The 27879-nt window shown below is 37.5% G+C and overlaps 1 protein-coding gene across 2 annotated transcripts in view; it reads right to left on the reverse strand.

The window, feature by feature from the left end:
- LOC132131449 (neurocan core protein-like) overlaps positions 1 to 27879 on the reverse strand; it is a 115337-nt gene that overhangs the window by 66093 nt on the left and 21365 nt on the right. For both annotated transcript variants that reach the window (XM_059543474.1, XM_059543473.1), the window contains exons 2-7: positions 20810 to 20883; positions 12360 to 12752; positions 6214 to 6388; positions 5188 to 5315; positions 3789 to 4082; positions 2694 to 3443 (exon numbers count right to left, since the gene is read on the reverse strand). In XM_059543474.1, coding sequence (XP_059399457.1) covers positions 2694 to 3443; positions 3789 to 4082; positions 5188 to 5315; positions 6214 to 6388; positions 12360 to 12752; positions 20810 to 20882 — 1813 coding nt within the window. In that variant the 5' untranslated portion in view covers position 20883. The remainder of the gene's footprint in view (positions 1 to 2693; positions 3444 to 3788; positions 4083 to 5187; positions 5316 to 6213; positions 6389 to 12359; positions 12753 to 20809; positions 20884 to 27879) is intronic.

Genomic DNA, 27879 nt, shown 5'->3' on the forward strand with positions numbered 1-27879 from the left:
TTCAGAGGTGTTTTCAATCAGTTAGATGACTTTCAGGTGTCAGTGCATGCCCTATTTTATTTAAAGAACAGAGATCTATCAAAGTCTGATCATGTTTGTGGAAGTGAATCATGGCATGAACAAAGGAGATCTCTGAGGACCTCCGAAAAAAAGAGTTGTTGTTGCTCACCAGGCTCAAAAAAGGTTACAAAACCATCTCTAAAGAGCTTGGGCTCCACAAATCCACAGTCAGATAGATAGTGTACAAATGGAGGAAATTCAAGACCACTGTTACCCCCACTAGGAGAATTATTCCAGCAAATTCTAAAGGAAAGTGTCAGGATATCTGTCTGACAACTAAATCTCAAGATAATGTGGGTCATGCAGCAAAACGACAACCCCAAGCACACAAGTCAATCTACCAAAGAATGGTTAAAGAAGGACAAAGTTAATGTTTTGGAACGGCCAAGTTAAAGTCTGGACCTTAATCCAATTGAAATGTTGTGGAAGGACCTGAAGCAAGCAGTTCATAGGAGGAAACCCGCCAACAGGCCACAGGAAACATTTAGCTGCAGTTATTGCTGCAAAAAGGGGTCAAACTAGATACTGAAAGCAAAGATTCACATACTTTTGCCACTCAAAGATATGTAACACTGGATTTTCTCAATTAAAGGTGCTGTACTGTATATAGACTTGACACCGAGTGGTTGAACTAGGTATTGCAGTCCAAATTCAAAATATTGGTGCAGGGTTTTTTTTACACAGCCCCTCCTCCTCAGATTTGACGTACACGCAGGTTGCCAAATTGACGACACTGACAGGAACGAGGGCACTTGACGATGAATGAAATTAAATACGCTGTGTTTTCCGCCAACTGGCAACCCGGGGTGCCAAAATATAATTGTATAATCTGGCAGTGGGCATTTCACAAACCAAAACAAAGACACACACACACACACACACAAATATATATATACATATATGTGTGTATATATATATATATATATATATATATATAAAATACTTTAAGGCAGAAACAGGGTCTCATATTTAGCTTCGGTTATGGGTATGAAACATTTTTCTTTAGATTAAATGACACTTGATTTGATATTTTGTGTCTAATGCATAACATTCATTCTTTTTGTGGTTTAATTGTTCAGTTATACAGTGGAAATAAAGTCAAGTATCTCAAGTATCTGGACACTCAATAAAGTTGCTTGAACCCATTGTTCTATGGGATGTGTGAATTTCACAGAATTTCTTCATAGCACACTTTTATCTGTATGCAATTCTTTGTGGAACTCAAGGACACGGCAAGTTTATATAAAAAATGGCTGGATTTTCTGGCTCTATGTAATGAAACTCAAAACAAGGGGAGAGATGGAGCAGCATGCAGCGAAGGGTGAAATAGCCAGTGAATCCGAACTCGACTAAATGACCTCTGCTGGAGGAAAAACGAACGGAAACAGCCAGATTGAGTCCAGAGTATCTTTACGCACACACTCCATGGCCCTGACGATGATCACGCCTCGAATAATTAGAAGAGACTTGGAGTTTGTAGCGGTGCCTGTGGTTTCAGCCAAAGAACATTAACTATATTCAGATGTAAATAATGCATGCTGACTAAAGCTGGATTTTCACCCGGCATTAAACATTAATGTTCCCTGTTGAATTTGGTTCACGGGGAGGATATTTGTACTGATGATGCCTTGAGAACGGACTGCTGCCAAAATGCATCGCATGAAAAGCACACCATTTAGATATGTTTCAATCTCAGCCTAAGGCTAGCAACGCTCTAAATTTTCAAAGATTCTAAACTATGCATTTTCACTTGGCATAGATATGACCGACACTGATATCCATTAAAAGCCCTAAAGCAGGAGGCAGGAAAACATCTCAGGGCTGTGACCTCTACAGTGACCATCCCACTTTCGTATTCCAGAGAACGAATCCCATCGCCAAATTTCAAAAATCTCTGGAAAATATTTTAAGACAGTATGGCATTGTGAACGGACTTCTATCTTCAAATAATCCTACATTTTTCCATTTATTACAAATTCAATGCAGTGTTTTATTTCTTTCTGTGCACTTCCTTCGATGGGTGTTTCTTCAACCATTGGCACTTTTGGACATGAACACGCTTTTCATACTCTCAGGTATTTTTCTTTTCACCCATCTACTGTTAAAAAATAATATTAATATACAATTATTATGCACAATAAATATTCTAGGTTATGTTTATTTCATTATTTATAATGGATCTTAATATGTTATGATTGATCATCTGGGACTTGATTAACATCTATTTAAACAAGACTTTTGAACAGTAGCAAAAATAAATTAGGGAGGCATGGTAGCAACATTTAAATTTGACCTTCATTTTACAAAAAGATGGCTAGTTACTTAAAAATCAACCCATGAGACATAAGTGCTTAAAGATGAAGAAACACCCTTATATTGACCAAGAAATGTCAGATTGACCTCCTGGTTGAAAGATTGACTTCTTGTCCAAAAATCTACAATAGAGGAAACTCTCACTTTGGTGGTTTCAAATCACCCAGTTCTAGATAAACTATATAAATGTAATTAAGCCCTACTTCAACTAAATTAAGCACATGCTTCACCTACTTCACAAACTTCAATTAAGAAGAGAAGCTGCATGCTTAAATGTACGTGTTGAAATGCCTTTTAGGTTTTGGATGAGTCTGTTATACCTTTGGCTGGTCCAGTGAAGCTTTCTGCGAAGGTCTGTGAATATGGACGATCCATATGAGAATTGCTTGGACTCTTTATCTCCTGCGGCGCAGCCATCAAGACAACTTCTGTCTCCTGTTCAAAGAGCTCTTCTTCTGGATCTGACGAGGAGGGATTATATGAATGTTCCTTGATATTAGGCTCCATGATGGCATTATCAGCACCACCTTTGCTTGTTTTTCCTTTATTTGGCTTCGTCCTGGTAGGTGGGACCATTTCTGAGGTACCTTTGTAGAGGCTGGACTCTGTGGCCGGTATCTCAGGTTCTACAGTTATGGCCCAGTACCTAAATGGCTTCATGATTGTTTTCACAAAGTTGGAAATGACGCTGTTGCTAGTATGAGCTTGCGTAGAGGAAGATGGCGTGGTTGAAGACGGATCAGGAGATCCATCATCGGTCTCCTCTTTCGCCGAACCCCCTTGAAGGTTCTCCTGCTTCTCCGCAGCATCTTTGGGATCATCTTCCCAGTCTACAGACCTTTCTTCAGGTCCAAGATGGATTACAACATGCTCCTCTGAGATTTCTGAAGATTCGTTGTTTATGATGGACTTGAAGGCTTCTTTCTCGAGATCGACCAGACCGGTCCAAGTTGAAGGTTCAGGGAAGGCTCCATTTCTTTGGAGCTGCACCTCTTCGTCGCTGGAAGAGTTCAGAGTGGAGTTTTCTAGGGTCTTGTTGAGTATCTCCATCAACTCTTCGAAATTCTTCTCTGAAAGAGTTCATGAGAGTTACACTATTAACACTGACACAAAAAAATACAAAGCATACATACATCCATACAGAAGTCCATAAAACTAATTTGACCAAATCCTCATTTAATACATATTTCAGATACCCGTGACAACAGGATGAAACATTTACATTTATAAATAATTCGGAAATATGCTCTAAAAATTATGTAAACTGGATATAAGAGAATTTTTTCTGAAACTTCTTAAAGTAAAAAAAAACAAAAAAACTCTCCAGCTCATCACTGAAGTCTAAACCCCCCAAAAGCCATTTGTATGAATATTAGCCTGAACCGAAACAGGGAAATGCCACTAGTTCAACCAACCATGATAGCAGTAGGCGTCAAAGAGAACGCTAGTGTCTGGGAATCCGGTGCGGTTGGGGTTGTGGTAAACGGTCCGTACTCCTGGCTCATCCCCTCCACAGTTTCGCCGGGGAATGTTGATAGGATAACGCACGCTGCCGTCAGCCAGCCAGCCAGGGTCACAGCGGTCTAGGCCACCCTGCCAGGCCAGGTAGAGCTGCCCGACTGTGGCCAGCTGAGCTCCCAGAGTGTGGCAGTGAGTGGAGGCAGATGCCAGGCTCAACTTCTCCGGCACACTGGTGTGGAACACTTCACCTGGAGACAGAGAATAGATGGATAGTGCACGTTATTTATAAGTGCTAATTTCCCATAAGGGTGCTGCTGTTTGCAACATGAGACCTATAATTAAACTTTATAAAAAAAACTAAATATGGTTTTGTATTCATAATAATGTTTAACAAATCTACCCTAAAACAGGTGATTGCTAAATATAGGGAAAACTTCAAATATAATTTTTGTAACAATGAGACTGAATCTATTGTGCATTAGTTGTGGCCTAATGGTTAGCGATTCAGACTCGTAATCCAAAGGTTGTGAGTTTGAATCTCGGGCTGGTAGGGATTGTAGGTGGAGGGAGTGAATGTACACCGCTCTCTCCACCCTCAATACCACGACTTACATGCCCTTGAGCAAGGCACTGAACCCCCAACTGCTCCCCGGGCGCCGCAGCATAAATGGCTGCCCACTGCTCCGTGTGTGTGTGTTCACTGTGTGTGTGTGTGTGTGTTCACTGCTGTATGTGTGCACTTTGGATGGGTTAAATACAGAGCACGAATTCTGAGTATGGGTCACCATACTTGGCTGTATGTCACTTTCACTTACAGTTTTTTACTATTTCTAGAAAAATACACTAAATATAAAATATACTAAATAAAATACTGAATGTTTGTCATGTTGAAAGTAAAATAAAATTAAATCACTGTTTTGCAGCAACAGGTCCAAGTTCTGTTATAAGTAATATACAAGGACAAAACTAAATAATTCGGAGAGGCATACGGACAGACACACCAATAAATAAAATATTTACAACCAAACATTTTATCAGTAAAAAAAAAAAACACATAATTTAATAAATTACACCAATATGACTTTTAAGCAATTCTGGAATACTAATTCGCAGAAGGAGGCAGGACTGTCACTTCTGCATGAAACACTTGGACTTGCACTTAGAGAGCATCTTAGAACTGTACCCATTCTGGCATAGACCATAGGGCTGAGCTGAAAGCATGGTGACCTACTTAGATGATCTGGGAGTTGGGACATGAGCAGGTACATGCATCTCCGCCGTCTGAGGCTCATGAGGACATTTAAAGACACAGTTTTTGGATGACTGAGCTGTAACTGAATGCATCAGCAGTACCTTGCAGGCTGTTGGCAAAGCAGTACACGTCGAACATCTCATCGGGGTCTCGGCTGCCATAGTTCCTCACGCCAGGGGAGTCCTCCCTGTCGCCATAGCAGCCGGGCCGAGGCGACTGGATGGGATACCTGGGTAAGGAGCCAAAACATACCAGGAGTTATTTCCAAGGGGTGAGTAAGATAAACTGTGCAATTACTCGAAAGCGCTTTGGTTTGGATGGCACAGGAGTGCCGGCTAAAGCCTGATTAAGAGATTATACACGGCACTCCAGGGTCTAAGAAGAGAAATAGCGGATGGAGGTTCTTGCACAGACCAAATATTGAAGTCTGTTATATAAAACCATTAAAGGAGCCCACATATATTCCATCCCCGTCCAGAGATCTCTGATGTCTCCATACGCTTGTGCTAATTGCGCATTTGCGTCTTCACTGATGTGTAGCCAGGCTTCTCTGGAGATGGCCCAATTAGAGCTCTTCCATGCAGGGGGGGAAAATCCCGCTCATGCTTTTACTCGGTGATGGTCGGGCCTCACGGCTCAATTATGAGCTGACAATATGTGGTAGATATGAATGTTGAAATCAATAGCCGCCTGACATTCAGCCATGGAAAAGTGATTGGAGGCGGCAAGCCTGAAGAAACGGGGATGAAATCCGGTCAATAAATAATAGATATTACGATTAATTAGAAAGGCTGATCATAAAAATTGCTTTGAGTCCTGGATTCGTTCTGTAGAAAGCTGTGCTATTCTGTTTCATACAAGGGGGACCAATTTATCGGCATGGCAGCTCAGATTTTCATTCTGATGCACAAAGTGATATTTTTCATATATATATATAAATAGACATTTGTCATGTAAGCAATAAAATAAATGTAAACAAATATTCACTTAAATATTATAAATATAAAAAATTAATTATAAATACTCTGATTTCCTGAAAAACATGTTCAAAGACGTCTTAAATGCTAAATACATATGCACGTTTCCAAATCTGCTTCACAAAAACTGGATTTATCTCTTGTTCTGACCTCACAGTCTGGTCCGACAGCCATCCAGCATCACAGTTGTCATAGCCATCATTGAAAGTGGCCTGCAGCTGGGCTGGCGTGGCAATATTGGCAGAGTTCTCCAGACAAACTCTTTTGGCGTCGGAGAAGGACAGCGCGTAGCGATCGTGAGGCGCGCGGTAGTGGAAGACCACTCCTGTTCAGGAAAAAAAACAGAGTGCATGATGGGAAACAGAGTGCATAAACTATTTCCCAAATTAACAGCAACAATAGTTTAACTTGACAAATTAAAAACAACACAGGCCCCTTGAAACACTTTATTTCCTAAACTTCACGTTCATTCCTGTTTCTCAGCCATTCCTCAATCCTCTGAGACATGCAAAAGACAGGAAGACGGTACAAAAGAAGTTAAATCACAGCACCAGTTCTTTGACCGGTTTGAGGATGGACTTCCAGTCCGATGTACAAAGGAATTAGATTCCTGGGATTGCTTTTGAACTGTCCGTCTGCTATTCCCACTGTCCATGGAGTATTCCTCTACTCCACACTCCACATCCATAACCTCTGCTGTCGGCTGCCATCCCAGGAGAACACAAAAACATGAAAGGGACAAAGAAAAATCCTCAAAGCTAGGTGGGCCAGTTTATGGCGAAACACTTCAGACGAAGACTTAAGGGGGAAGATTTCAGTCTCCTGAGCAATACGGCCTGTTTCTTACCCAACTGTGGAAGCTACACGTGAAGCCCCGCTTCAAAGGGTCATGGGAGGAAGAAGTCTCTTTCGTTTTCTATTTCATTCCTTCCTTTTTTCATCCTGCTTCTCTTTTTCGCTTCCCATTGGAGTTCAGGACAGAGCTTATAAAAATATTCACTGTCTGTGATAAACATCTGGGGACTCTCGTCTACTGAGGGATGCCACATCTTATTAAAAAGGGGGGTCAGAGTTTCCATATTTAATTTCCCAAAGACATAATCCAAAGAAGGTCCGATTTATGACCAGTTAGCAAACAGTTTTGTTGAATGTCCATAATATTTCACTGAGTCTGAAATCTTAGCTACACTCTTTAAGGAATAGTTAATTAAGCAACGAAAATTTGACAGATTTGGAGAAATTTTGCATTAAATCCCTTGCTCACTCATGGATCATCTGCAGTGAATGGGTGCCGTCAGAATGAAAGTCCAAACAGCTGATAAAAGCATCTCAGTAATCCACAAGTAATCCATACTGCTCCAGTCCATCAGTTAATGTCTTGTGAAGTTGTTTGTTTGTAATAAACAAATCCATCAATACGGCATTTTAAATTTAAACCGTCACGTCCAAAATATGAATCCATAATTCTTAATAACTTCCTCCATTGGGAAAAGTCCATTGTCCTCTCACACCAAAATCTACCAATATATTTGTTTCAAGCTCTTTCGTGCTGTTTTCACTTGTAAACAGTGCTGAATCTGTGCATATTTCTCTCCTGATTCAGACAAGATGACTTTTTCACTGGAGAAAACAATATTATGGACAGAGGACTCATATTTTAGTTGGAAGTAACGGTTTAAAGTTAAAAACATGTTAATGATGGATTTGTTTATTTCAAACAAAGCTTTTCACTTCACAAGATGTTAACTGTCATGTTGATTACTGGTTTTTATCAGCTGTTTGGACTCAACTGTACTGTATTGGTGAGCAACTGATGTACATTTCTCCAAATACTGTATGTTCTGATGAAGAAACAAACTCATGTACATCTTGAATGGCTTGAGGGTGAGTAAATGTTTAGCAATTTTCAGTTTTGGGTGAACTATTCCTTTCCAAAAGGTGTTTTTGCAGTGATGCCATAGAAGAACCATTTTTGGTTCCCCAAAGAAACTTTCAGTCAATTCTTAAAAGAAGCATTCTAATCCTAGTCTGAAGAACATTTTAATAATCCAGTATAAAAAATATTGTGCAACAGAAAGAATTAATGCATGTTAAATGTTCTTGATAGAACCAAAGATGCCAATAAAGAACCTTAATTTTTACAGAAATATGAATTAAATACATTATTATGCAATTCATTTGACTGCATTTATGTGCATTTAAGTTATTTCACATAAATACAGAATAAAAAAATAAAATAAAATAAAAGCAGGAATGTCATCTGAGAAAGGTTTACTTTGTAACAAGACTGTGTTCAAATGTGGCAGAACTTCATGTTATTTTTTATTTTAAATATTCCTGTAAATTGTCTCGACTCTTTGTTCCTTTCATTATCCAGTGCTTTGTGTTCAAAGATACATTGCTGTAGCACAATACGGTGTGAAAGCATCTAAGGTCGGTGAATGGTTTAATTGGCAATGTTATTGCTATTTCCATAAAACTCGTAACAGTAATGGGAATTTTTCATGATACTGGCTGGCAGCATGTTTCAATACATGAGCATCCGCACGTATAGTATTAATAATGCACTGGTATCTCATAATGCATTTTTTAAGAGTCACTCTCTCTCTGTTTGCAATCAGAAATTATGACTTCATCAATAATTTGTTCCCCTTTGCTACTGAACGTGTAGGCCACGTTCACTGAAATCAAGTTTAACTAAAAATAGTTTATTGCAATTCTTTCTTTTTTCTATGATATAGTTTGTTTGTTTTCACTTATTATATACTGTATGTGTGTGTGTGTGTGTATATATATATATATATATATATTTTTTTTTATGAAAATGAATTATTTTATTTTATTTTGAATTTGTTTTATTTTATTTATTGTAATTTATTTTACTTTATTTACATTTAATATAATTTTTATTATGACTATTTATTGTATTGTATTGTATTACCTTGACTGAAATGTAGATATTCTAAATTGTTTATTCCATACTACCCTAGAAATATATATATATTATTTAAATATTTTATTATTATTTTAGTGTTTGATTTTTGGTTTTATTATTACATTATGATTTCTGTGTATCTACGATGAACATAATCAGAGGTGGGTAGAGTAGCCAAAAACTGTACTCAAGTAAAAGTAAAAGTACTTATAGAAATATTTACTCAAGTAAAAGTAAAAGTACTAGTCTTGAATAGTTACTTGAGTAAGAGTAAAAAAGTATCGGATAAAAAATCTCTACTCAAGTAGTTAGTTACTAGTTACTTTGGGTCATATATACTGAGCCTATTTTTATTTAGATAAATAGATAAAATGTTTGTAATGTATGTGTGTGTGTATAAATATATATATATTTCATCAGCCTTTACTTAAGTCTTCAATGTCACATAATCCTTCAGAAATCATTCCAATATGTTGATTTACTATCAATGATGTTCTTTTTACCATAATCCTAAACAAAATGTCACAGGTTCCAAAAGAATATTAAGCAGCAAAATTGTTTCCAGCACTGGTAATAAATCAATATATTAGAATTATATTTTTAAGGATCATGACTCTGAAAACTGGAGTAACAGCTGATGAAAATTTGGATTTGCATCACGAAATAAATTATATTTTAAAGTATGTATTATATATGTATAAATAACCTCTGACACAGAGAAGAGAGAAAACTCCTCACATGACCGTTAAGTTACAGAACATCTGTCAGTTTACTTAAGGAACAGATATAGGTGTCATGCCATAACATATTTTTTATACGACTGACTTTATATTAAATGTGAATTTAACATTGAAAGTCAATGTGATATAAAAACTGCTACTAATCTTTCATTGTTCATAAAGAGAGCAAATAACATTTACATTATCAAAAATCAGAAAGACGTCTCCAGTCAGCGAGCGAGTGAAGGAAGCACAGGCATTTTGGCGATGACTCATCTGAACGCCTCTGATTGGCCATTGCATTCATAAGCTCAACAGAATCGTGTGTGATTGGTTATAATGAGCAGTGCTGTAAAAACGTGTCTGTCTCTGGCTCAGCGCCAGCCAGCGAAGTGAGTGAACACAGATCTGAATTTAGCAGCGGATGATATGACTCGCTGGTGTGATTGTATTAATATTAATAAAATATTAATCGCTATTTTTTGTCTTTTGGAAGCTGCATTCAACTTGGTTCCCTTCTGTTATAAGTCACACGTACAACAAACTAATGTCACAGGTATCGTGTACTGTAATCGAATGTAGCCCAATGCCACGTTTCCACCGCAGGAACTTTACCCAGGAACTAGGTACTTTGGCCTGGTACTCTGTGTGTTTCCACCGCAGGAACCAGGAACTAAATAAAGTTCCGGGTAAAAAAATGTCCCTCAGAAAGTCCCTGCTTGCTAGGTGGTACTTTTTCAAAGTTCCGGAACATTCGGGGGCGGGACTTGGGCGCTAAACATCCTGATTGGTTGAGTTCACGCAGCATTGGTTGAGTTCAACCACCATTTATTCGGATCATTTTCAAAATATTACTGTTATTGTGTCATGAAATGTAATTTTAAAAGTATTTCAGGCGAGAATGTAGTTGTTTAAAACTCAAATCTGTGGTTTATTAATCAAGACAGCGCCTATTTTTAAAATGTATTTCGCCGATCCCGGAGACGGTGAGCTCCTCGAGCTCAGTGCTTATTTATCCGCAGAGATACCTTCTGATGTGTGCCGCTGGCTCTGATGTCTCTTTATTTATCTATATGTTAAAATGAAAATAAAAAAGGCAAATTTATATAATATTTCGTTTCATTGTAATGGCTGTATATATATATATATATATATATATATATACACACATATCCCTGAACTAAGTACATTTCTGCAGCTCATTCATTATGTTTAAATGAAAACGAAAGGAGGCAGTGGTATTTAATATCCTATCTCGTTTTATTGTAAATATACAGAGAGGAAAATTGCAGTAGCCATGGTCAGCTGACTTAAGTTATCAAGTAAGTTGCTTTTTGCAGATTTACCGGATTCGCGTCGTCGAGGACATCACACTCCCGAGTCGAATGCACAAAGTCTGAACTACTGAGGATACACGTCCAAAATCAGAGTACTTTGTATTGAGAAATGCGCGCAGACTTACATCACCAGTCTATTTGCCTAATCTTCCCGGTACTTTACACCGCGGTGGAAACGCAGAAAGCAACAGGTCTGGGGGAAAAAAGTTCCTGGGAAAAAAAGTTCCTGGTACAAATGTTCTGGGTGATTTCGGTGGAAACTCGGCACAAGTTATTACCTGTTGAACAGTAGAAAGCACACGCGGTGTTCATCTAATAAAGATCTTCATCGCTAGCAAATAATAGCCTTTGCAGATTGGCTTTCCATTCAGTGCAGTTCCATAGCCACGTTTTCAACGCTGCTGATGTTCTTAAACGTTACAACTCCGACTGAACCACTTCAGACGCTCAACTGAACGAATCATCTTTAAATATACTCAAAAAAGTATTAGTTACCCAAAAAATTTACTCAAGTAAATGTAACAAAGTAAATGTAACTCGTTTCTACCCACCTCTGAACATAATCTACTTTTGTGCTTAAAAGAATGACACTGACTTGCTGTGTCACTGCTGCAGCACATTTAGGACCTGGTTAAAGCAGTTTGCTTAGTGAATAAGACAAGGTTTTCTCTCTGTGTGTTGTCTGTGTATGTCTGTACAACTGTTTGATCAAATCGGCCTGTGCACATTTCCACTCCACAGCCTCACGCAAACTCAAGTACTGCAGCACATGTTAGCATCAAATGAAGTCTGACTAACTTCATCAAGGTTTTGGCATAAATCTGATCATGCAAAATTTTTTTGCAGCTGCTTGGTCTATGCCTCCGTGATCTGATCAGATGGAAAACGCCACCAGATGTGCAGGAAAACCAATCCTCAGCGCTGAGGACTCAAATTACAGCCAGTTTTAAATAATATATCCAGTCACTCAGTGAAAGCGATTCTTTCGAAAACCACTGAAAAGAGAAGTTAATTGCGATTTGTGCAAGACATTAACATTATAACGAAAATCCTATCATTGACTCATCTTCGCTGACGGTACCCATTGACCACCATAGCATGTTTTTTCCATAATGTGAAAGTCAATGGCTAACAGCAACTGTTTGGTTTCCGACATTCTTCGAAATATCTTTTTTTATGTTCAACAGAAAGAATTGGGAATAATTTGAAGGTCGAGTATCCATTTTTGGCCGAAGTATCCCTTTAAGATGAAAGAAGTCAGCAGTAGTTTTATGAAGAATCTGATTACTCGTGTATTAGCATTACCCGTGACCTGAAGGGGCACCGTATCTTGTTCATCGTTAATGCCGACCACGACCTCACAGCGGTACATCCCCGAGTCGCTGGATCGCAGGCCTGTCAGCACCAAGCTGGCGTTGTAGCGGTTCTCCGGGTATCCCGGCAAGGTGACACGGCCCTGGAAGGCTTTCTTCACCTTGATTATATTGTCTTTAGCCACCAGAATCGACTGTTGCTTTTGTAGGCCATCCGGGCCGCGCTGACCCCACAGTTTGGTCCACTTGACGCGGGGAGGTTCACGAGAAGGACTCGGGCGCAGGGTGAAAACACACGGCAGGAGGGCTGTACCTGACAGAGGCTCCTGAACCCTCTGGTGAGTCACCTTACGCATGTTCACCACAGTGTCACAGCTCACCATGCCTGAAAACAGAGGAAAAAATGACAAAACTGATCAGATTTAAGACTAATCAGAGCATTTTGATCAATAGGGTCTCGTAGTGTCTCAATAGGCACGATTAATTCATTCAGGTTCCATCTGATTTCGGTTGTGAACAGTAAGGTTTCTCTTCAGCTTGTGGTGTTGCTTGAGATGTTCTGTTTAACTCGGTTTTGGTTTCCTTTACTGTATTTCCTAATAGTACAGCACTGTTGAGCTTTATAAATAAACTTTCATTTGAACTTGAAATGAGCATATAATATTTCAAAATACTGCAAAGAAATGTACTATTAAAAAGGCTACTACCATATCTCCATTTACAAATTCAAAAATGAATAGTACTTTTAATAATAGCATATATATATGTATATATATATAGTTCAGTCATTGACTGTGAAGCAAAATACAAATATAACTTAGGATTTGTGGCATTCGAGAGTAACAGAGAAGATTTTTTTTTTTTTGCTAAAATCAATATTAATACATTATACAATAGTAAACAATTTATTATTTATACTCTCCCTATTTATTGCATGTACAGTGTGATTTATAAATTCAGCAAACCCTGGCAACAGTAAGCTCACAGGCAAATGGAGTTATTTCACTGGTAATAATCCCTTTGGCCTCAGAGGTAAATAAATAAAAATCAATGTGATGGAAAAAAAAACCCAAGTTCAGCTCACTATAGCAGTTAATTCTCATCCCCAAGTGAAACACAATTCCTGTTATGTATAGTTGCATTATAGTTTATCACAACATGCTGGACGACCACTCGTCCTTCTCACTTGCATATAGCAAGGTGTGAATGTGATTGCTGCAAGGCAGATTGAATGAATGATACGAGGCAAGACTTTTCTGAGCGAGAGCGCAAAAATCCATTGATTTCTTTTCATTAGAGTGGGCTTTTGCCCGGCACCTCGTGTCTGGCCTTGCCCTGCCGTTATTTGATTTGATTTCATGTAAAGAAGGGAGTCTGCTACCAGAACAGGGAAATTTCATCTCCCCCGACCTAACAACTCCATGCCATAATTAACTGGAGAGATTGGGAACCTAGGGGATGGTGATGCCTCTATCCTAACTAATGTGCTTTTTCATTTCCTTCATTTATTAATTGATTGACTATTTTGGAATAGTCTAGATACTTTTTTTATAAGTGGTAAGATAAGCTATTTGTTGCATAAAAAAAAGAAATGATAAAAATTCATAAAGTGCCATTTTTATCAAAACATTTTGTTACATAAATAATCATTTAAAATATTAATATATTTTACAAATGAAATTAAACAATGAATTGATAAGGGTCAACAGGAGTTTTTTGCTAAAAAAATAAATACATTGATGAAAATGTAAAATGAAAATACAGAAAACCAGGAGCAGTTAATTACAGCATAAATATAAATACAAAAATGAATTAATTAAATTAATAAGGGCCAGGAGGAATTATTCGTTAAATAAATAATAATATTTTTATATAAATTATTGAAAAACAAATAAATAAGTACAAAAAATAAATAAATAAGGTAATGGAAAAGTTATTGAATTAATGAATTATGTAATTAATGAATAAATGATTAAGTAATGTGCTTTATTAAATTATGTGTTTAAGGTCAGGTTTCATAAATAAATAAATATATTCAAAATGTTACTAATTAATAAAATAAAATATAAAGATATTATTTATTCTTTTATTTATAATTAATAAAGTATAACATAAAACAAGTACTTGTAAAAATAATAAAATTTAAATCATTAATAATAATTTTAAAACATTTAATTAATAATAAAAAAAATTGCATCTAGTTGTATGTCCAATATAAATAGAAAAATAAAAAAGAAAAAAAAGAAAATTCTGACAAGAAATTGTTTCAGTGTCACCATGTGCAAATCAAATGGACCGGATCAGGAAAAAACATCCAGCAGAAAAATGCATCTAACATTTCACAAAAACAAAATAACAGGGACGTAAATGTACTATCTTTGCAATCACCTGTAGGTCTTAGTTTACAATCAAAATGATGCAATGAAAACGTATGTATTGCAGTCTAACATCTCAGCACCATGCAGATCCAGTGTCATTACGTGTGCAGCGACACGGACGACCTCAGTCAGTGAAGACACAGTACAGCCTTGAAAAACTCATTTCTATCAAAAGAAAAAAAAAAAGCATGAAAAATGTGGCAGAGGCTGCAGAGCGAGTGAGCTGTATCAGAAAAAAAACAACACAAAAACACTATCTATTAAATGCTTCAAAGAAACTCATATTAATATAGTTCCATGTGGAGCGTCAGATGTGCTTGAAAGATTTTTTCTCATACATAAACATACAGTTGACAAATAAATAATAGATTGATTTTTTATTTTTTATATATTTAATTTCTTTATTTTTACATACATACTATTTCAATATAATTTTATATGAATGTATTTGTTATTTTGCTAATGTAAATCATACTGTAATATCCTCTGTTCTCTGCAAGCTTAACATCATTTTCATCCTAAATGCTTATAAACTGCTGAAAAGTTTAATTCCTCATGAGTCTCACTTTACATAAGTCATCAAATTGGAAGCCTTTAACCCCAATTTTAGTTTCTTTATATATTTTTTTGGGCATACCTGCTTCTACAAACAGCTCAATCCTGCTAAATGTGAAAGCAAAGAGAATCATCATACCATAAATATGCTGTTGATGCATATTTACAGAAAGTATCAATAGTATAAATTGTTCTGTGATGACATTTAGCTCAAGCATGCAGGATAATGTCCTCTGTAACGGGCAGCAGTCATCTGCAGTGAGTAATAGCGAGTATGCGGAGGTCCACTCGTATAACTGCAGCGGGAACAGCACTTTTCCTCTGTTCCTGACAGAAACAGACTGTACATAGGTGAAAGCACAGGCCAGCGAGTGCTTGAAAACATCAAAGCAAGGGCTAAATGGACTTGCAATTTTCTCGCTGAATCAAGAAACACATCTTCACAAACATGTCACGAAGCAAATTGGTTAGCTGAGAGGAAAGATTCGATTTGAGTTTGCTCTGACGAGGGTCCTGAATCAGTAGTGGTCAAACATAGGTCCTGCGCTATTTACCGAGGCGAAAAACTGCATTTGTAATGTATTTGCAAACAAAGCCACCCTTCTTTATAATAAACATGTAGCTTACATAATAATAATAATAATAATAATAATCAAACAAGAAAATTTGAATTATATATATATATATATATATATATACATAATCTATCTTTTTTTTATTTAAAAAATAATACCAAATAAGAAATTGTAATAAAAATACTAGACTATAAACTGCCAAATGTTTAAGATGTATTTAAATTAATATTTTCATAATTATTGTTATTTAATATATGTTTTTTAATATAAAATGGGGGAAAAAAAATCAATAAATATATACATTTGTCAATGTAATATATTATCATTATTATTATTATTATATAAATTTCTATTTTATTTTTCTCTCTATCTCTCTCTTTATAATTTCCTTATGTTTTATATATAATGTATAATATATATATATATTGAAAATAACAATAAATATATAATATAGAATAATTATATATTATATTATATTATATTATATTATATTATATTATATTATATTATATTATATTATATTATATTATATTATATTACTATGATATAATATAATGTATAATATACTATATTACATAACTGATGATTATTTAAAACATGATTTTATTACTTTTTTTTTAATTTATTTACATGATCAAATGCTTCAAAAACGGTTCACCTGTGATTTGGCAGCAGCAGGACAACTGAAATCACTAAATTATAAATGATAGCTTGTTTGCTCTGGAGGGGGTTCGGCTCCTCCTCTCTAGTCCTTCTGCTAGATCTCATCTCAAAGCTCATGCTTTCCTTCCTTTCTGTCCTCCATCTTCAGGGAAGGATTGCTCACAATAAGGGAGAGGCTCTAAATTACCTTCCTGCTGCCCCAATTCATGCTTCAGGAGAATGTAAGCAGCAAGACTTTGTTTCTCCAAGCCCTCGATGCCCACACGCAAACACACGCAAAGACTTAAAATTGCATTCATGCACATTTTGCAGCCCCATTTAAACAGATATGTAGTAAATTAGGCTGCTCTCTAGATACAGTTGTGCCAACCATGTGAAACATTTTTCATCTGTAATGTTTTGAGTGCAAGAGTGATCTAATTTGCCACATTAAATAAACAGAAATCAAATGCAGATACCTCCTTAAAAACCAAATTACGCCTTCGAGTCGAGGAATAAAAAATTGCTTTGCTCCCACATGGGTAAATAATGAATGTAAGAAGCATGGCGAAATATACCAAATCTGCATTTAGATGGAAATGTTTTTACAAGGATAACCCCCTGGAGATCGGCCTTTTGTTTGAAATTCTGCTGTTGTTTTTAATCTTTTCTCGTCCATCTGAGGTCGAGCCAAATAGAAGGTAAAATATAGAAGGTTATGAGGCCGAAGATTGGCCAAAAATCCTGCGACTGTATGATGTATTGTGACTATTTCCCATCGTCTTTGAACACCCGGAATGCATTAAATTCTGTCAGAAGCCTTTATCAACCCAGAACAGGGAACGCAAGGCAACAGCGCTCGAACGCATCTTCTACAAACTGTTTTTTTCTTCTCTTTCTTTTTCTGCAGGCTAATGTAATTGGCTGTTTGCTGACAGTGGCCCAATTGTCTTCAATTACCCAGCAGCCACCAAATGACTGATCGATTGTTGGCCGGGGTTATGCTTACAAGCCGTGCCTTCTGTAGTTTTCTCATTCATTTGTTTCGACAGTGATATTTGAGGGATTTTATGAAGTAACCGGTCTCTTATTTTACAACACCGACCGAAAGGAGCACCGCAATTAATGACAGTAAAACATAATAAAATTGGAGGGAAGAAGGAAATAAAATTAAAATAAAAAATGAGTCTTATACTATAAAATGAAAAAGCCACCTACTTTCCTCACACAACCTTAGTCTTAATAGTGACAGAAGGCATTCAGTATGTTAAATGAATGTTAAAGGGATAGTTCACCTTCATTTGATGGTCCCCATTGACTTCCATAGTATAGAAAAAAACACTATGCGAGTCAATAGGGACCAATAACTGAAGGTGAACTGTTGCTTTAACGAGTGATCTCTCTTCAAATATTTACAAGCATGCCATGCCAAATTGTATTTGTTTATTTCTTTTTGAATATACTAACGTATATATAATAATAATAATGAACAAATAAGACTAAGAACTATTTACTTATATTATTATTTAATTATAACTAATTAACTAACTAAATAAATAAATAACAAATTGGCTTGTGAACGCAATCACTCTTTGTGAGTGGTAAACAAATATTTATACAAATAAATCTGTATAAATATTGATACAAATGTATGCATATATTGATTTGTATAATAATAATAATAATAAACATAAATTAATAATTAAACTTTAATTTATTTTATTTAAAGATGATGACAATAATAACAATTCTTAATTAATAATAATGATGACTATTATTATGGTCAATAATAATAATAAAAAATACTAACAACAATAATTATTATCATCGCAATTATTATTAAATTATAAATAATAAAATACTTTTATAAAACATCATTAATTATAATTAATCATTATCATTATTATTATTAGGGAATGAACGAACGTACGAACGTAAAAACGAATGAACAACGAATACCAACATAGTTGGATTTAAAAACAATAAACAGAAAAAAAAGAGAGAGACATTAAAAGATATAAAATGGACCAAATCCTATCAAATAAGTCCTCTAATTTTCTTACCTGACCTTCCCCTGTAAGAAGTCAGACACCTGCAGTGATGTTAATTTTCCTGCAAATGTTAACTTCTTTATAACAGTTGCCGTGGCAACAGATACACCGCTAATGCAATAATGAATCCGAATGAGTACTGCGGTTTCTCTTTAGTGCTGGCACCACTTATACAGTCCACCACTTGGCAAATTACCCATGTTTGTCCGTATTTTCCCCTAGCTCTTTCTTTCAGTTACTCCACCACAGGCCGAGACTGTCCCATGGCGTCTAATTCCGTACAAGCGCACACAATGCACGCGCCGTCTGAGCTCGAAACAATCATGTGTCCACATAGCCAAAGCGTTAGTGGCAAACTTGCATTATTTCCAGCGAATAAGGACTGTTTATTTGATTCGCACTCTTAAGTAGGACCTCCAACGGTGTCTTTCATCCTCCGCCATCATGGATACGGCCTCCTCCAGAACTGTGTTTGAGAAGGGGAATCATCGTATTAAAAACTGAACAGGTGTGCTAATGCAGTACAGTGGCAAACGCATACGGGCCGTCCTAATGACATTCCCTTTCTGAATGCGTCTCGCATGAGATGCTCTCCCCTGGAAACCCCCCAGAGGTTCCCGTCACATTCAGGGCGCCATGAATATTAACCGAGCCCAGGGTGTCTGAGCTCAATATCTCCTGTCTTCCTTCCTGTTTCTTGCTTAAATACACACACATACATAGAGATCTCTGAGTCCAGAGGCTTGACTGCATTTCCCGTTCTCTGCTAGGTAATGGCTAGGTAATGTGATACGGAGATGCTACTCAAACCAAGTCCCATTCAGACGAAAAATACACCGGCCAACTCCAACATAAACTGCAGCAGCAGCTGCGTGACTTAAACATGACTAAATATTTGAGTGTTGTACCATTAAAATGAGTAATGCTAAACTAATTATTTATGGGAATAACAGACTTATTGAATAATGTGCATCAATAAACTCATTTTTGTGACATTCAATCCCTTTTGGATATAATGTTGGCATTTTACATTTTAAGAGAAAGAACATTAAAAGGACACATGGCTCAGCGTTTCACAAAGACTAAATGAATAAATAAAACTTAGTTTAAAAGAAATTGCATTTTGAGCGAAGAGCAAAGCTAAGAGGGCGAGGAAAGCTTTATGCAGATTATGCACAGCCTTGTCTTGCTCACTGCAAGTGACGCTAAAAAAGACAGGCGCATGTTTCAGACCCAACTCCAAGCAACTGGTGCAGATGGCAGCAAGCGGGTCAGGGACCTAAAGACTCCACTCACTGGCCTGCAACCCTGCAAGGGCCCGATAAGAACCCGTGTGATCTGAAATCAGAAGAGGCCGGTCTGTGAAACGCTCTTGCCATACAATATGGCCTTGCAAAAAGCTCTGATTTGGGACATGGTTTCGCATGGTGGAGAGTTAAGCATTTGCATCTAAAAAAGGCTTTTGACAGATTAGGCTATGCATAAGCGTCTTCCTTTGTAATGGCACGTGGGCACGTTTCACCGCCGCTGAGAGCCATTGCAGGCATTAGAGTGAGTGATGACAAGTCTTTAGATGGCAATGTGAGAAAATGAGGCTTTCTGCAGATGAAAGTGTTCCTCGCGCACTCTCTATTTACTGCAGATGGAACCAGCGGAGGGCAGAATCCAGCCGAGGGGGATTTATCAGCGATGTCCAAAAAGACTCATCAGTGTCTGGACAGGGAAAGGTGTGCGATGGTAATTACCACAAGATGAAAGGACGAGAAAACCTGTTTAAAGGAATGCTTCCTCAAAAAAAGAAAAAATTGTGGTATCATTTACTCGCCTCAATCCAAACCTATATTACTTGTTTTTTCTTCAGTGGAAAACAAAATAATGTAAAATAAGAGTGTTTTTAACTTTTTGTGCATCCAATGAAAGTCAATGGGGTCCAAACAAAATATTTGGTCGCCACTGACTTTCATGAATGGATGGATGGATAGCTGTGGTGGGGTTCATGAATGGAACTATTAACGCCAATAAAGAACCTTTATTTTTAAAAATGTGTATGTTGCACTGGTTTCTTCCATTGTGGAAGAATTCCAAGTGGAAAACTGCACTTATTTAGCTGCAGGTTTGGGATATTTTGAGATTTGAAAAAGTTGTTTCTCAGTCAACGAGGGCTTTTGATTGACAAGTGCACTCCCACGACTGAATGGATAAGATTAGATGAATACTCCGATTCAGGAGAGAATGACTCACCGTGATCCAGGGTGAAGAGCAGAAACACAGCAAGGAGAGACTGGAGCGCAGTCAAGCAGTGCTCCCCCAGCATCCTGAAGGAGAAACAGAGAAAAAGAGAGAGAACGGTGAACTGAGTATACATTTAGGTCATGTCAAAACTAATTGTGATTAAACTATTAAAGACTGCAAGTGCATTTACACTCTCTTTTTTTCAGTTTATAGGAGCCAAGTAACCCATCAAATAGATTACAATATTCAAAGCAAGCCTTTCAAATGTCTTTATATCCCGTCGAAAAAAACATGTGTACTGAACTCAACCTGAAGAAAACATACAAGTACAAAAACGAATCCGTTATCACCGCAGTCTTCATGAAAACAGCCATTTTTGCCAGCATTATTACAGTAGCTAAACATCAGTGAAATCACTCACAACAACACATGATGGTTTTTTTGTAAATCTTTTAAAGGCAAGCATATTTTTTTGATGTAATGCAGTTTCAGACGGCTGGCTGAGCAGATCAAATCTCAAGATGGACAGAACGATAAATAGATAAAAAAAGATAAATCATCGGACAGATAGGTAAGCAGACAGACAGATCGATGGACAGAACAAAGGACAGATAAACAGAAAGACAGAATGATGGATGGAACAAAGTACAGATAGAACGAAGGCAGACAGAACAATAGTCAGGCAGAAGAACATATAGATATATATGTCTGACAAGCCCATTCTACATTATCACAGGCAGAAAGTCTTTAGTACAAACCAAGTGTGAGAGAGACCAAGAGCTGGCAGTAAATAATAGATGCTGCAGATTTGACTCTCTGTGGCTAAGGGCGAAACACAAGCCGCTGTCTGAGAGAATGGACATGGATAACCAGTGTATGTTACAGCGGGCCGCTCACCTGCTCCGAGTCAAAGACGAGTGCAAGGACAAACTGACAGATGAGCTGTCCAGGGCATCAGAACGAATGAGCCAGTCGGTTCATTTGCGGCCGCACAGTCGATTAATCGCTCAAGTTAATTTAATCTCATCTGCTGGGTTAAATGGACGGCGTGTCAGTTCAATCAAAGCTGGATCTTCCTTCCAGCATTGTTCTTCTCGATTCCCAACAGGTGGGGGGTCTGTTTTACATTCCTGATCATGTGACTTCCAGAAACGCTCAGCCAGGAATCATGGGAGTCTATCTCGTAATTGCATCTGCAGGTTGAAGCCATGCCGTTTTTTGCTGTCTGTCACAGGCAGGTGACAGATAACAAGCCGAAAACCTCCTACATGGAGGTAGGCGAGTGAATGCGTACACAAACAAACACTACGACAAACCCACACACATACTAAAAGAACTGATACTCAAACAAAAGGAAGCCAACATGCTTGCAGACAAAAGATCTGGCGGACACAGAGTCCCTTACAGCTCAGTCCATGAATCTGTTTGTATCAATGATTTTCTTTCTCAAAGGTTTTTCAGGGGAAAAGCACAGTTTTAGATGCTGCCCACTTTGTCTTCACTGCGGGAAGGCGATTGTGCACTGGCATGAGCTGATCCTGCTGTTGTTTCGCCCAGCCTGGGCTCTCTGATTTTGGCGAAACATCATGCCAGACCTCTGTAGACTCACACAGCCTCCGGCCTCCGTCAACTCATCCGGAGTCTTGTTAGAGCTAAAGCAGGCATCAATACTGCTCATACCTGGGGCTTATCCATGTGAGGGGATGTGAACAATTACTTTAGGTTATCAGACTAACACTTTTCATCAGGTGGACATTAGACATGCCAAAAGAAATCCACTGAAAAGTACACTGATTAGAGAGAGAGAGAATGAAATGACAACAGGAATTATGAATATAAAGTTATAATTCTGTAGAGACACATGTAAATTGGGAATATATAGGGGAAGTTGCAGGGGAAGTTGTGGCCTAGTGGTTAGAGAGTTTGACTACTAACCCTAGGGTTGTGGGTTTGAATCTCGGGTAGGCAATACCATGACTTAGGTGCCTTTGAGCAAGGCACTGAACCCCCACTGCTAATTATGGAAATATAGAAGTACAGATGAATTTATAAGCCTTGTCAATACTCTGGTTCGCAAATATATACACACATGTATGATATATTCATATACATATTATTAATATTAAATAAAATTATTAAATTAATATATATGCATTTATTCTTTTAGATATTCATTCATTGTTTACATTTGTTTTTCGAATTATAACTTTAAATTTAGGATTTATAAATGTATTCAGATTTCAAATAATTATTTTTCCTAATACTAATATTCACGAAAAAGATATTCACATTGAGGAACAAAATCAGTGCAGTTTCACAGAGAGAAAGATATCAGCTCATGGAAATATGCATGCAAACAAATCTAATATAAAAAATATAAATAACAAAAAATACAAAAATGTAATAATGCACTAACAAAAAAAAAGTCAGCAAATAAATTTTTTTATAAATAAATGTCTGTAAAATACATGTACAGGTCCTTCTCAAAAAATTAGCATATTGTGATAAAGTTCATTATTTTCTATAATGTAATGATAAAAATTAAACTTTCATATATTTTAGATTCATTGCACACCAACTGAAATATTTCAGGTCTTTTATTGTTTTAATACTGATGATTTTGGCATACAGCTCATGAAAACCCAAAATGCCTGTCTCAAAAAATTAGCATATTTCATCCGACCAATAAAAGAAAAGTGTTTTTAATACAAAAAAAGTCAACCTTCAAATAATTATGTTCAGTTATGCACTCAATACTTGGTCGGGAATCCTTTTGCAGAAATGACTGCTTCAATGCGGCGTGGCATAGGGGCAATCAGCCTGTGGCACTGCTGAGGTGTTATGGAGGCCCAGGATGCTTCGATAGCGGCCTTAAGCTCATCCAGAGTGTTGGGTCTTGCGTCTCTCAACTTTCTCTTCACAATATCCCACAGATTCTCTATGGTGTTCAGGTCAGGAGAGTTGGCAGGCCAATTGAGCACAGTAATACCATGGTCAGTAAACCATTTACCAGTGGTTTTGGCACTGTGAGCAGGTGCCAGGTCGTGCTGAAAAACGAAATCTTCATCTCCATAAAGCTTTTCAGCAGATGGAAGCATGAAGTGCTCCAAAATCTCCTGATAACTAGCTGCATTGACGCTGCCCTTGATAAAACACAGTGGACCAACACCAGCAGCTGACATGGCACCCCAGACCATCACTGACTGTGGGTACTTGACACTGGACTTCAGGTATTTTGGCATTTCCTTCTCCCCAGTCTTCCTCCAGAGTCTGGCACTTTGATTTCCGAATGACATGCAAAATTTGTCCAAAAGTCCAGTGCTGCTTCTCTGTAGCCCAGGTCAGGCGCTTCTGCCGCTGTTTCTGGTTCAAAAGTGGCTTGACCTGGGGAATGCGGCACCTGTATCACATTTCCTGCATACGCCTGTGCACGGTGGCTCTGGATGTTTCTACTCCAGACTCAGTCCACTGCTTCCTCAGGTCCCCCAAGGTCTGGAATCGGTCCTTCTCCACAATCTTCCTCAGGGTCCGGTCACCTCTTCTCGTTGTGCAGCGTTTTTTGCCACACTTTTTCAAAAGACCTGAAATATTTCAGTTGGTGTGCAATGAATCTAAAATATAAGAAAGTTTAATTTTTATCATTACATTATGGAAAATAATGAACTTTATCACAATATGCTATTTTTTTGAGAAGGACCTGTATATGAGTTCCAGTTTTTTACTTGATTAATTAATTAATTTAATAATTGCTATGATACATCATAAATATTATGCAAACTAATTATCCATTTTATTTCAGCAACATTGAGCATATTCTATTTTAAGTGCAGTTTGGGGCTTGGAGATCTAGAAGAAAAGTGGGAGCCTTATGAAAAATCTTTTACTTTCCATGTATTATCGCTGGAGAAACAAATGAAAATGTTCTTTGATTTTATTTCCCCTTCCCTTATGGACAGAAACTAAAGGAGAGTAGTTCCAAAACATCTTAATGCATCCGTCATTGGCAGTCTTGCCACTGTGAGTTTTTGGACACAGTCATGAATCAAGCTACAGTGTTGCTCCCTCAAAACGCACACATACACACCACACCTCAATACAAACAGGAGATACGAGCATCCTTTTTTCCGTAATAAGACAAAACAGAGTTTCCTTTAAATGTTTTTTACATTGTGCATTTGCAAATGGGTCTCTTATCGGCTTCCCTGGAACGTTTATAATATATTTTTGCTTCATCTCTACAAATCATGGCATTTCTCCAAGACAATTCACGAGTGGGTTAAAAGCTCACGTCTAAGCCCACAGATCTCTATTTGTGATGCAAGACAAACACATTGTGCCTTGAGGGGCACCATAAATGCATCAAACAAACAAATAAGTGAATCACAGCCATTCATTTCTGTGTATTTGTGTGCAATTGAAAAGAGCAAAAGGAAGAGAAAAAAAAGATGTGTGCCACAATATAAGCACTAAAATGGTGAATTCTCTCTATTACTGTGTGGTTGACACAGATGGCTGATCACCAGTATCAATGAAGATAGGAAGTTTGTGACCTAGTCCTGATGGTTGAGAAGAAAAGAGAAGAAGAAAGGAAGACAAAACAAAACAACAACAGAAAGAACAACTGAAAGAACGCAAGAATGATAGACAGAATGGCAGGGCAAACAAATGAAAAAGTAGATAGATAAAAGTAAAAATGTAAAAAAAAGTACAGCAACTCTAATTTATGTATTCGAAAGAAGAAATCAGATTTCAAACCAGCCCATTATTTGGAACATTTATAGAGGCGTGTAGAAGTTGGATACTGATGCAGAGGTTTCTGCCATCTGGGAGACGTTCAGACTAGTCACTCAAGCACACCATATGGTCCGACGCACAACACCGGGGATTTTCCACTCCAATGGAATGGATGAATATTTAAGATGTCTGAACACATAATTGGCGTCTTAGTCAAAAATTTGATTCGAGCGGATTGAAATATAACAGTCTGCATTCCACCTCATTACTGGTCTTTTCCAGCATGTGAACATGCAGGTGCATCCTGCAATCGTCTGGCAGCATGTCATGTATGTGTGTGTGTGTGTTTGTGTCCTCTTTCTCTGACATGAAAAGATGCAATTAAGAAGGAGACAGGCGAAGAGTCGGTTGACACATTAACATGGTGCTAGTGCGCAGATACTGTAACCCACAGACACGAGCTGAAGTGGTTTTCACACAACCCGTTCCGTGATCTTAATGTGCACTGATTGCCTTTAATATAGCAGGATGCTGCCAGAGTGCCAGTGAAGGAACGGGAGTTTGTTTTCACAGAGAGAGTGTCAATATGTCCGTTTCTATCACTTTTTTTCCCCCTGACGCATGGATTCAAACCTGCATTTCCTAAATGAGCACCAAAGCTCATTGCATCTGGCAGTCAAACCGCTAAGCCACCACTCAACCATCCAAACCCCAGTGAAATTAAAATATTGATTTCATTTAACGAGCACCATTGAGTAATTTCCCATCTATAGATCCTAGAAAGAACATCAAGGACAAAATGTGGCATCAGGCCTATTTCCCTTTTTATAACCTCCAACTTGCAACCTAAAAGTGATTGACTACACCTTTTCCTTCATTCAGATGGGCAATCCAGCACCTAATTGAGCCTGGCGATAACCACTTGGCTGGTGAAGGGAGCTGACTTGTCTCCAAGAGGACAGAAAGAAATGAGTTTCTCCATCTCAACGTCTTGGAGCCGAAGCTGTAGCTTTGAAAAATCAGGTGACAGAGCGCTTACATCGCGGGGGCTCAGCAATGGCAATTTCAAACATTTCCTATTTTAATTTGCGCTCTCAGGCGTACCAACATTTCTGACAGGCGACGACAGGAAATATTTAACTTGCTCTTCTGTGCATCAAGGTCCCTTTGGCTGCTCCCTGTGGAATCAAAAATTACTAGAAAGCACCGCGAGTAAGACATGTTGATGTCGAGCAGTCAGTACAAATGATGACATGTATGTACTTTGAGTGTCATGTGTATAAGCAATCAATAAAAAGCCTGGATGAAGTCACCACAAAATTCGACATGTTTCAGTCCTGAACTGCTGAGGGAGGAAACGACCAACAAGAAATAGCAGTAATAAATGACCCAGCTATGGTAGTTTCTGACAGGGAACTGTAAAGATGCCTCAGTTAATCAAAGTTCCTAGACTGTCGGCTTTGAATAATATCTAGGAAGCACGCATCAAAACAGTGGCTTTGAACTCAGGGCCACGCTTTCTGGAACGCACATGAAAAACCTGAAAAAAAACCTTTGTACAACAGGAAACTTGTGTTATGTTGCCAAATTCGGCAGATGCGAGACAGGAATTGACAAAACGCCATTACAGAAGACGTCAGCCAAAGATTATGACATATGTTATGTAAGAGATTGAGCCCTGGCATCATTGTCCTATTGATACAACCAAAGTTTCTGGATCTTCTGTGATCTTTTCAGTAACTGAAGGCGCCCTTTTATACCAAGTTTGAATTTTTGGCGCAAGAAAAATTCAAAACAAAACATCGCCTCAATGAACTAAAGATTTTTCAATTCAATAATTTGTCACTTCACAGTAAAATGCTCTTTTGATTCAGTCAAACTTTTGGCACCAAACTTTATTTTCTTCATTGGATCAGATTGGAAAACTATGTCTTTATGAACAAAATAGTATGATTTAAAGGCAAGGTAAAAAATAAAAAATAACTATTGTTCAAAAGCCAAACATTTTCATTATGATGCAAACACACTTTTCCAGTGATAGGTTGAAAGAATTGCAACTATTTTAAACTTAAATTACTTCGTATCATTTAAACTGGTATGAACAGGCCTTGTGCTCCGTTCACACCAAGAACAATAATTATAGGGATAACTATATTCTGCTGCATTGTTGTCGTGTACCGCTTTAAATGTTTCCCCTTTTTTAAAGATGAGATGATACTTATTGGCCGTTTTATAATTCACCACCTGTAAAAAATCATTGTGAAAGCAATTCCAACTATATCGATCCGCCGTGATGTTGTTATTAGGGGCCAAGCACCGAAGGTGCGTAGGCTCCTATTGTATCT

The sequence above is a fragment of the Carassius carassius genome, chromosome 48 (genome assembly GCF_963082965.1).
Source record: "Carassius carassius chromosome 48, fCarCar2.1, whole genome shotgun sequence".
Taxonomy (NCBI): domain Eukaryota; kingdom Metazoa; phylum Chordata; class Actinopteri; order Cypriniformes; family Cyprinidae; genus Carassius; species Carassius carassius.